At 46.8% G+C, this 11,646-nt stretch overlaps 3 protein-coding genes across 3 annotated transcripts; all 3 read left to right on the forward strand.

Moving 5' to 3' along the window:
- Positions 1 to 2,051: 2,051 nt before the first annotated feature.
- Positions 2,052 to 2,399, forward strand: F5891DRAFT_1194548 (uncharacterized protein; the record flags this gene model as incomplete). The annotated part of the gene is made up of 1 exon (XM_041367948.1): positions 2,052 to 2,399. The coding sequence occupies one exon, from the start codon at positions 2,052 to 2,054 to the stop codon at positions 2,397 to 2,399; it is 348 nt and encodes a 115-aa protein (XP_041220618.1).
- Positions 2,400 to 2,693: 294 nt separating this feature from the next.
- F5891DRAFT_984499 (uncharacterized protein) lies at positions 2,694 to 3,634 on the forward strand (the record flags this gene model as incomplete). Its single annotated transcript, XM_041377447.1, has 6 exons — positions 2,694 to 2,711; positions 2,811 to 2,835; positions 2,885 to 2,984; positions 3,032 to 3,069; positions 3,122 to 3,342; positions 3,386 to 3,634. 6 exons carry the CDS (start codon positions 2,694 to 2,696, stop codon positions 3,632 to 3,634), a joined length of 651 nt encoding a protein of 216 aa, XP_041220619.1.
- Positions 3,635 to 7,630: 3,996 nt separating this feature from the next.
- F5891DRAFT_984501 (uncharacterized protein) lies at positions 7,631 to 8,473 on the forward strand (the record flags this gene model as incomplete). The annotated part of the gene is made up of 2 exons (XM_041377448.1): positions 7,631 to 8,171; positions 8,229 to 8,473. 2 exons carry the CDS (start codon positions 7,631 to 7,633, stop codon positions 8,471 to 8,473), a joined length of 786 nt encoding a protein of 261 aa, XP_041220620.1.
- Between the last annotated feature and the right edge of the window lie 3,173 nt (positions 8,474 to 11,646).

The following is an 11,646-nucleotide window of genomic DNA, read 5'->3' on the forward strand; positions in this document are numbered from 1 at the left end:
AATGTTCAATTCTCTTGGGCTCGTGAGGGACATGAAAAACCGAATGACAAACCTTCGGGTATATGTTCTGGCGAAGGTCGAAAAGGCTCGCGAGTTTATCTGTAATGGAAGTACTGTTGACGGTACAAAGGTAGAACATAGTCTTGGTGAGGGCTCATGGGTGCCTGTTGTCGTGAGTGCAACTACTTCCTTACATTTTATATTGACTACATGTGATATACTGTAGAATCAGTTTGTCAAAAAGCTCGGACCGCTTGGCCTCGATGCGTTTGGCATGCTGGTGGTCGACTTCATGCATGAGTGTGAATTAGGCACCTGGAAAGCGCTATTTACGCACCTCATCAGGTTGCTCTATGTACTCCCTGGCGGCAGTCAGTTGGTGGCAGCCCTGGACAGCAGGTATGAAGAGTTTACACGAAGCTTTGTTACCTGCTAACTAGTAGTCGACTCCCAAACTTCCATAGGTTTCGAGAGATTCCGACTTTCGGCAATGGTGTAATCCGCAAGTTTTCAAATAATACCTCTGACATGAAGAGATTAGCAGCGCGCGACCTAGAAGATATCTTACAAGTTTGCTGGTTATTTATTTCCTGCCTTATGCTAGTTGACGCCTTTCTAGTGTGCCATTCCGGCCTTTGAAGGGCTGTTTCCCAAACACCATGATGCGATAATACAACCTCTACTGTATTGATTTGCCCAATGGCATGCGCTCGCTAAGCTTAGGCTTCACACCGAGTCCACTGTCACTTTCCTGGATGAAACCTTCAAGAAGTTGTCTGGGATGCTGAGAAAGTTCCAACGCTATACCTGCACGGCATTCAACGCCGTGAAATTACCCAGGGAGAGAGCAGCACGCCAACGAAAGGCTGCTCAACATCCTGAAGCTAACACAACGTCAGCTGAATCGAGTGGGGCTAGGCCGAAGAAGTTTAATTTAGGTACCTATAAATTCCATGCGATGGGAGATTATGTGAGAACCATCCGGTTCTTTGGCACTACAGATTCCTTCACCACTCAGATTGTACGTACCGTTGACATTTCCACTACGTATCTGAAGTTAAGTTGACCTAGGGAGAGCTCGCTCACAGAGCCCTGAAGGCGTTTTATCCGCTGACTAACAAATTAGATACTCCAGCGCAGCTGGCAAAGCATGAACGTAGGCGTCGGGTTTTGCGGCGGGCAGCAGTAGGAGGCACCTCGTCCTCTAGCAATCAATCAGGAGCCAACGCCTCCTGTTCAATGTCCCCAGAAAAGCATCATTATATTGCGACCAATCGGAACAACACAGTACAAATAATCACGTTTATCCAGGAACACGAGGGTGATCCAGCTGTCAAGGTAGAAGTTACGTTGGACATGCCTAGTACACCTTGCTCACATTGATTGTCAGGAATTTATACCAAAATTAAAGGACCATATCCTCTATAGGCTGCGGAAGCTCGACGTTAGTTATTGCGATCATGTCTTCACTGACCAGGAACGTAACTCGGTGATCATCCCAAACAATGTGATGTACTCGGTGCAAACGATGCAGGTGCATTACACCACCTATGACTTGAGGTGTGAGTATGACGTCATCAATCCCCGAACTCATGGGGACGTTATGGTGCTGTCAGGGGAGAGGAACCCTAGGCACCCATACTGGTATGCCCGAGTATTACACATTTATCATATGGAGGTATGGATTAAAGACGAGCATCCACCTGTGAAGCGGCACTTGGACGTTCTATGGGTTAGATGGCTGGCACCTCTACGGACCCATAAATCTGGCATGAACCATGCTCGCCTTCCGAAGCTTGCATTCGTGGAAGAATCGGACCCAGATGCATTTGGCTTCCTTGATCCAGGGCAAGTCATCAGAGGGGCGCATTTGATTCCGGCATTTGCATCTGGACGTGGTATAAGTTCGCTCCGCTATGGGAATTCACTGGCACGTCCTTGGGGGGAACTAGACGATTGGGAGGAACACTATGTCGGGATGCAAGTGTGAACCTTACTTGCCCTTGCATCAATCCTGACGAAGCTTTTCATCTAGATTCATTGATAGAGACATGTTCTTTCGCTATACTCACTTTGGTATCGGTCATTCAGCCACGATTTGGAGAATCACACGGGATGCTCTTGGTATGGCAGATTCAACTGTAAGGACCGAAGCCATGGATGTTCAAGTTGTAGACGGCGAGGAGGATATGGATGCTGGCGAAGATGAACAAGAGGACATCGGTGACGAGGATGATGAAGAACTCGACGAAGAGGAAGAACTCGACGAAGAGGAAGAACTCGACGAAGAGGAAGAACTCAAGGATGACATTAGTGAAGAAGGGGACTTAGTAGAGGGAACATTGGACAGCGAGGGGCATGACGATGAGGATGAGTTCGAGGATCATCTCTCTTTCTAAAACTTCCTTCCAATCACATTCTATTACTCGAATTGAATTTATTTTCAAATTAGAAGGTCTTCAACTTCAGATTGAATGTAGGAGAAAGTCACAGCACCATCACTGCACAAGATGGGTAAATATGAGCGTCTGATCAGGCGGTCACAGGTCAGAGGTCACGATAGAGACCTGTGACCAACTCTTGAGCTTTGGAGTTAAACTCGTACAAGCCGCCACTCCTCTGTTTCTAAAGTGTCGGATTCCGCCAGCTAATCTGCTTCGATTGAAGAAGGGTTGGAGGACAACCTTCACACCATGGGCTCTGGGACTACTGTGAGGAACACGCTACTGTGAATAAGTATGTAGTTTCCAGATCGGACGCTTACCATGACTAGTAAAGCAGCTCGTTCACAATGATACCAGTGTTGCCAGTGCAGCAGTAGTGGGAGCTGTCTAAGTAAGTCCCCTCCTCCCTTTCTACCTGTAGATGTAACAGATGTAAACAGGGATTTTCAATATCCGCTTGGACGACATATGCGCAATGTTTGAGGGGTTGTATATCAGCTGGAACCCGAGTCTGTTTGGGAGTTGTGTTACGTTTCATGGGTGCGTCTTCAATCCCACATGTGTGCCATACTCCAACGAATCCACAGATCTTGGCAGCTTGAAAATGTGGAAGATCTATCACAAGGTACGTCTTCTCTCAAATCACTTGGTGCAGCGTTAACGCACGTCGGACACAGCTTCTACTCACCACCTCCGACTGGACGATCAAAAAACCAATGACTCCGCGCCTCATGCACACACAAACGAAACCAACAAGAACGGAAGGGACTCGACAGAAACAGAAACATGGATACTCTTAACATGTCACCTCTGCGACACCCGCCGCACAAATGAATACATCACGATTAATGCTCAAGATGATACAGTTTTGAGAGATCCAGAACATGTTGCGCTCAAGGTGCATTTCTTCCTCTCCGCAGTATATCAGATCGATACAACAGGCACACCGCAACGCACAGAGCAACTACACAAACAGCACACACCTCCTTTCACGCATCAAAACCTCCAAACTCCAAACCCAAAGTTCAGGCTCCATATTAGCCTGCTACGACGGTCAATTTGAACAAGTCGGATTCACGGTCACTGTGTATGCCTATTCGTCGGATGTGATGGTGTCTTGGAATATGAGGGATCCCCCCACGAGGGATATGCAGAAGGTCCTCTCATTCGTTCCACTTGATCAAAAATGAAAATGCTGATGATGCCAGATTTGACAGCATGTGGACTAATAAAACGGCTGGGGGTAATCGCACGCATCCGACGTATATGGTGAATCCGCAATATCACCTGCGGGTGCACAATACTAGTACAAGTATCGACAAACGGTCCAGCACAAGTACATGTGTTGGCAGACGCAACAAGACACAAGTCATACTCACCACACGGAGCACTAGGGATATCTCGCTGAACGTCACAGCAGTGGGGTCGCAGGGCGAGCGTATATCAGAACTAAGTCAGAAAGAAGTGGTGGCTCATTCTGGGCCTCATACATATGGGCATGCGCGTATTGCCGCTTATCTTGCTCGTACGTCGACCTTTTACCTCGAGGGAAACGCGGCTTATTTTCTTCATCTTGCAAATTCATCTTGCAAAGCTGGCGACTACACGGTCATATTATTAGCTTATGGACCGGACCAGATGGGAAATTCACGGAATCAAAATGTTTTGACTTAGACATCTACTTGTAAAGATGCGATCCAGCAAAGCTTATGCGAGGGAGAGCTTGTCACAGTGGCTCGTGGAGCAAGATACTGAAATTTATCTACTTCATAATAACCAGGGGTGCCAGCCATTAACTTACTCGGACACCGTTCAAATTGATGTTTGAGTTGTCACAGTACTACCGTGACAGTAAACCAGCAGCATATCCCGAAAGCAGCCATGATGGCTCAGATTATCACGGTGAACTCGGACAGTTTTGTCGATATCTGATGTATTAGTATATAGGCCAGGCAATACAGGAAAGTACCAATGGTTCTATCGAAGAGATGGACTCTCCAACGGTGCAAATATGATGTAGTAGTGAACTATGCCTCTTGGACGCTAATAGTAGAGATCTAGACTTTGCCCGGCCGTTTGTTGAGGAGACTCTAAAAAGCCTTGGAAAGCCCGCCAAAATAAGACAGAACAAGAACAGTTTACAACGTCAAGGGGAGTATGCTGCGATCCCTTGTGTACTGTGATGGCGCTGTGTCACGACTTTATGGTGTACTGTATAATGCCATCTTACATTTTTTGTGCAGGGCCAAGCTACTTCTCACGAGAAGGCTGTGGATAATCTGAGATAGCATCTTAATTTTAATGAAGAACGAGAACAATCAACAACATTGAGAGGAATGCGCTGCTATCCCTTGTGTGTTATGATTGCAGCATATCGCGACTTTGTTAAGAAGTCCCACGCTATTCTACTTTCATTGAGCAGTGTCAAAGCTACTTTTCGCGAGAATGTCTTGAATGAGGCCGTAATTCAGAGCACAAATGAGGCAAAATGACAATGTGCAAAATAATTGGCAGAAGTGTGCTACTACCCCTCATCTACTGCAATAGAAGAAAGCAACAACATTTGTGTGAACTGCTCATGTTGCTCTGGACTTACAGACATCAATGGTCTTGTATTCCCAACCAAAAATTCTCCCCGTATAAATGATATTATTTAGGAGAAGCAAAATTGCATTCTACTGTAGTTCTCACAGCTACAATATCAAGGAATCATCCATTCGCTGATGGCCCAAATGACATTCCCACTGCAGCTAACAAGGGACAGATGGTGGTAGGGGGTGAGAAGAGTGCACTTGACTCAGAGTGCACTTGAGTATGCAATCGTTCGCAGCACATAACGGACTGCCCATTGAACAACCAGATTTCAAGTGGACCATTGAAGTTCTCCGAGTCCAAGTCAGAGCTAGAATTGACGGGTGCCTCCAGATGAGCCCGTTTGAAAGCCCTATCACGATGGTACGTATCTTGGCGCCGTTTCCGTGTCATACTAGTGAGTCCCCAAATAATTCACGAGGACGACTTGTTACTACTTGATACCGTAAAACCGAAAATTTTGAAACTTTCGGCACGGTCAAGGTTCAATGAATTAATCTATTAGTCAAGTATGCGCACTGATATTCTAGCATCCAAAGTGTCCATCAGAAAACTGATGACTCGTCCTTGAAGGTGCGTTACGTTGATCGCGGGGCCTTGCCGTCGTAATATTGCTTTCAGCGACAAAAATAAAGGACACGCATACAAATGCATGGTTTTATGTTGCAAGCGAGAGACAGAATAGCCATTACTCGATGGAATTTCGAGCTACTACTCCGTAGTTGAAAACCCTAGCATACAGGGCATAGCTTGGATGAAATAGTTGAATGATACGGGCTTTGCCGTTCCTTGGCCTCCAGTTGTCGATTCCCTAATGGCAATTGTAGTATACATTCTACTAGCTTGGACTCATCCATGTCAGCTGCACTTAATGGATGGTAGAGTTGATTTGCATGATGATGCCTATAAGCATGATCGCGCCATTGCCCAGTGGGAATCTTGGTTGCAATGAGGTAATGGTAGAGCAAGTTAGTAGTGTACTCCTGGGCCAGGCTCTGCCTAATGTGAAGAGTACTGAATGGCGCTAAAGTGCAGTGTAGCCGTTCAGATCTTAGATAGTAAGAGTGAAAACGTCAAGATAAGCTAAATTACAAAAGAATGACAACATTAAGCACTACCGCTCTAAAGTTACCAATAGTGTACGGTCAATTTGGAACTGTCCAAAATTCACAGGGTAAATTTACAGTGCGTCCAGAGGCCTTCAAATTCACCACTGTGAATTACCGTAAATTAACATGTCTGTAAATTAATGCTATTTTACAGGTGAATCAGGTCAAATGTACTGTGAATTACAGTGAATTAGGTGAGTTATTCAACTTTCCACTCGTCCCAAGCAGAAGGGTCAGGGACGGACGGAGACAAGGTTTTTGCGGCCTTCTTTGTTGGTGCAGAACCCGACTGGTGCACACAAATCAATACCGCTGGATGCCGCAAGCACGAACAAATCTTTCTCCACTGTCCTAAACTCTGAAAGAGCAGCTGGACCATCCAACCAATCTGCGCCATTGTCAAACTCTGCTGAGTCCGAGTCCGAGTCCGAGTCCGAGTCCGAGTCCACCGTGCTGTCCTTGCTTCAGGTGGAGGAGGCATTCGACCAGCAGGAGGCAAATCTTCAGCGGACCGCTTGCCAAGGATAGTGGATTCCATATCATGCCACTTGACGAGAGGTTTGTATGGTGTTTTTAGTTTCTGTGTAGTCAGTATGAGACTGAGAACTTAACATGCGAAAAAATGTTACTCACATTAGAATCAAAGGAATGGTTTCGGGGAGATTTTGAAGATAAAGAGATAGTAACTGTAGCTTATTTCTCGTTTCACAATTCATGGTTGCGAATGTTATGCCCTAGCCCTAGTGCAGATACTTTGCGAGATTCACAGATTCACCACGGAGACGCCCATCGGATTGGCAAACTCCAAATTCACCCAAATTTACACCCCCAAAATGCCCTTCGAGATTCACATGCTGATTAACGCTAATTTACAGGTGTAAATTTACGCCTGTAAATTTACACCCCTCTATTTGACCGTACACTAGTTACCAAAACCATATCGGACTCTATTACATAAGGTCAATTTTGACGACGCATATACACGACATCAGCACGACCCTAGCGCCTTTCTCGGTGGTCTTAGTTGGATAGTATATCAAGACCTCATCCGCATCGAAAGCGATGTGGTACCATTCTTTCCGCCGAGCTACAAGATGCATGCGTTCTATATCTCAGAGTATCATCGTACTCTGAATGCGACCCTTCAGCACCTCAGGCATTACTTCTCGGTATCAATAGAGACCTTTGAGGTAGGGTTTCTATGTTGTGGGAAACTTACCTCTGAGGTGCGCCCTCCCACCATTCTATTAATAACGTGCCTCATACATTACATCCAGCGCCTCCTGGCGTGGCTCGCGTGCCGTCCGTGCCGCTCAAACCTATCCTCCATTCGTTATTGCGCACCTCCAGCATTCCCAGGGCGCATTGGCCTCTATATGCTCTTGGGGCCCTCGCGCCACAGGAATCAAAACCTCGTCACGGTGTCTATCACTAAGTTTGTGTTGTTAGTGAGTCTTCCTTGCCACTCACTCTCTCCCTTTCACCATGGTCTCAACCAGTGCTCTCGCTCCTACTCGTGGAGCTCAATGTGTATCATCTGGACTAGGCCACCATTTCGTCAGCCCGAAGAAATCCAGAGATAAGAAAAAATCTCAGACACACGTTGAGTTACCTGGCGCGCAAGCCAAACGCCGTCAACTGCTAGCTCGTATGCAACAACTGATGAAACCAGAGCACAAACAGACCAAAGTTCATGCTGTAGATGCAGTTGAAACTATCTCTGATACTAGTCAGACTGACGCCTTGGCCGAAATTCCTGATCCAGACTTCAAAATACCATCAGAACCTTCTTCCGACATACTTGCGCAAGAATCTCATATTAAACGTCGCATTTTACCTGACAAGGCCACAGACTCATTGTATAGCAGTTGGAAAACGTTGATACCCTTCCTTGTTGAACCACATCTCAAATATTCTGCGCGAACGCTAGCGACAGCACTGGAGATTACCCCCGAGGTCATCTCTGCATGCGCCACACGTTTGTGCCCTCAAAAGCGAACAACAATTGCGTGTTTATTTTTCGACAGTAAGTCTTCTTATCTTTGAGTATACACCATGTTAATGAATGAACACACACATTCAGGATTTACGTCTATTGATGTCCTCAGTTGTAGATGTTCCATGCTTCCCCAAGTGCTGCTTCACCATGGTCTGTTTCCGACTGCTCCCTCACAGCCTTGTATGGCTGTCTCCGTCGAATTGCTATCATTCTATCGGGCACTTTTCGAACGGTCTTGTGATGCCATCAATGCCTTGGCATCGGCTCTCAAAACTCACTACTCTCGAAGAGGTTTCATTATGGCAGATGCCCGAGTAAGTAATTCGTGATGGCATGTATCTAGGCTGATTTGTTACGCAAGGGGGAAATTATACAGGATCCTTTTCGTCGAGGCCTGGGCTATGCCGTACAGTGGTATGACATTCTTCAAGTTCAAATAGAACGTCGAGTCGAAGAAGCTGTGCAGAATAGCCGTAACCGGGTGGCGACCCTTCGTTCTCAAGCAGAGGATTACACCTCAACTTTGTCTACCCTACGTAGAGGTCGGTGTGCACCCATACTTATTCAACGGTGTCCTGCATGTTTTGCTGGGACAATGTTTGGGAAACCTACTGCTGAAGGAGGAGATATTCACACTGCCACGGATGGCAACTTCCACCACCGCCATCGGCGCGCAGCAGGGGATTGCCCCCACTTCTATGACCCCACTTATTTCCTTCCCAAAGAGTACGTCGATCACATTGGCCGCCACATAGAGGCTCAACGTAAAAGGCCTGCCAAGTCACCTGTACCCCTTGTTCCCGATGAGGCTATCGACCAATGTGAAACGGCATATGAAGCAGCTGATGGGAAAAAACAGAAGGCGGCAATGGATAGCTTCGATGATACTGGCATCATGGCGCTCATATGCCGTCATGACATTCCTCTGTTTTTTGCTAATATTGACTCTCCAGGAGAACAGCAAAAATACTCCGTGGCCCTCCTGGAACATTTGTTCTCGTTGATCCCACCTCATGCCACAGTCGTAGCTTTGTATGATGTCGGGTGTGTCCTTGCCCGATCCCTTAGCAAGGTAAGTTCATCTGGTCTCCATTTAGGTTTATTTACTCATCATTTGTAGTACGACATTCTCCCTAGCAGTATTGTCTCACGTTTGCGCTTAGCAACCACTGCCATGCATGCATACGGGCATGAGTGGGCATGCCAGCTAGTGCACAACCCACGGATGTGCATTGGGCTTGGTCTTTCAGATGGAGAAGGAACCGAGAGGCTCTGGTCTCGCTTCGTACGCCTAATTGGTGTTGAAAGGTCGTCATCGGTACGGCTTTTTTGCTCTTGTTCTTGTTACTGATTCAAGTCTTATTGCATGATGTCAGCGTCAGCGCCGTCTCTGGTTGATTGATCGTCAGGCTGCAGCTATAGGATCCGAAATGCAATCCGACTTGGGTGATTGGATACGACGACGCCTAAAGCGTGGTATTAACGACCAAGGAACTGCTGCTCAAGAGGTTCTGGATCAGTGTGAACTTTCCATCAAGGATCTCGAGTCAGAATGGTCCCAACAACGAAGTTCGCAGCTCTCAGTCCGTGCACGTAAGTGTTTTCAGTTGATCTTGAATACACTATGCATTAAATTTGTTCATAGACGCCCCTGCTCGCCTTAAGAAGGAGCTAGATACCGTTTTGACCCTACAGGCCGACCTCGATACCTCTAATACAGCCCTACAATCTACCAGGCTGATGCTTGAGAAAGGAGCTGCCTCGAAAGACACTCTCGGGGCTCTCGAGGCTCTTGAAAAAGGTCATGATCGCCTTATGGCCAAAGTCGAAATTCTATATGCATCCCTCAATATTCATGACCAATTCCCTGAACTAGAAGGCATCAATTTGGACTTTGTCCGGCTTCTTCTGATGGTGCGTGACTTGAAAATGAACATTCGCAAACGGGCAATCGCAAGCTTTTTCGAATGGGATAAACTTGATCGTGCGGTCGGTGGTGCTCAGCAGGCATTAGGTAAATCATCCCTACCCGTGATTTGCAATCAATTAACTGATGTCATTCAGGCACAAAACTACATCAACAAACCCGAAAGGCCATTGCGAAACGCCAACCAGCCCTGTTAACTGCACTCAGGAAGTTTAATACTTACTGTGAACGCTTAGAAGCATCATATGATCCTTCTTGGGGTATTCCTTTACCTAGTCCTCTCCCGACCAAACTTGCAGAGCTGCGTGGTGATCCCAGTCTGATGGAGGATGTGTGGATTACGCCGTCAACAGGGACAGGTTCCTCGATGGTTGGAAGATGCTGACGTTAGAGATGGCATCCGTGCACTTCTGAAACGCGAGCGCTGCCGAGAAGAACAGAAGCGACTCGGTATTGAGGCGGACAATCTTTGTCGTTTCTTTGGAGATGAACTTGCTGCACTCGAACTTGCACTCCGCACACCAGGATGTAGGTTCTCTTCATTGTTACAGTAGGATTTCGCTTTCAACACATAGACAGGCGAACTTATATCTGTCTTGCTGAGACAGCGTCACAACCAATTACTCAGACTTCAAACCCGCTGGGCGAACCCATTAGCCTCTTCCCTTCGCTTCACGTCCCGTGCCAAGGATGCGCTAGAGATCGCCATCACTCTTTCAGGCAGTGCCCAAACACCGAACATGCACTGGCTCAGCACAACATTGCTGGAAGTACCCGATCCTGAGGGAGAACTAACCGATGTACAGTTTGCTGAGCCTCATGACCTGCCAGCAGCAGAATCTGAGCATACCGCTCTCGCTGACGTCCTTGAGGGTGATTTGGGTGGAGAAGAGATTGAAGACTTCGATTCGATGGATTATGTCAATGACACTCATGCTGTCATTGTGTGGGAAGCCCCCGAGGTACATCAGTCTGTCGTTAGGAACCGTTTTGATGTTAATCTGACTCTAGGGTGTACTGATGGATGACTCCTACGTCCCACGTAAGGAGGAGTGTGTCATTGTCCCAGGAATAGCTTCCAGAAGGGATCAACCATCACGAGATGGATACCCTCATCAAACCTTCGAGCTGAAGGACATTGCCTTGCTCGCCTCACCTACAGCATGTCTTAATGATACTTGTATCAATGGGTGCGTCGTTTTACTGTTTTCTGAACTGAAAAGTGTCGTCACTGGCCACTGCGCTTTGTTAACATCCCACGACCTCCCTCGCATTCGATATAATGCATCAGATGACATTCTGTGGCGTAACATATCATACACGTGTTACTGGGAGAAAGATATCTGGATTCTTCCTATTCATCGTCCCTCCAATATTGGCCATTGGGTGCTGTGTGTCATTCGCTTCTCCAGCAAGGAATTGCACCTCTTCAATAGTCTAGCCGAGAAAAAACCTTGGAAAAATGATATCAAGGTAAGTTTACTTATGTCAGGGATTTTACGCGAGGCTCATGTACTCCAAGGATGTCATGAAGCTGATTGCTCGCCTCCTTGCTATTGCACGCCAGCAGCATCA

This window comes from Suillus fuscotomentosus, assembly GCF_016647785.1.
Source record: "Suillus fuscotomentosus strain FC203 chromosome Unknown F5891scaffold_71, whole genome shotgun sequence".
Classification (NCBI taxonomy): domain Eukaryota; kingdom Fungi; phylum Basidiomycota; class Agaricomycetes; order Boletales; family Suillaceae; genus Suillus; species Suillus fuscotomentosus.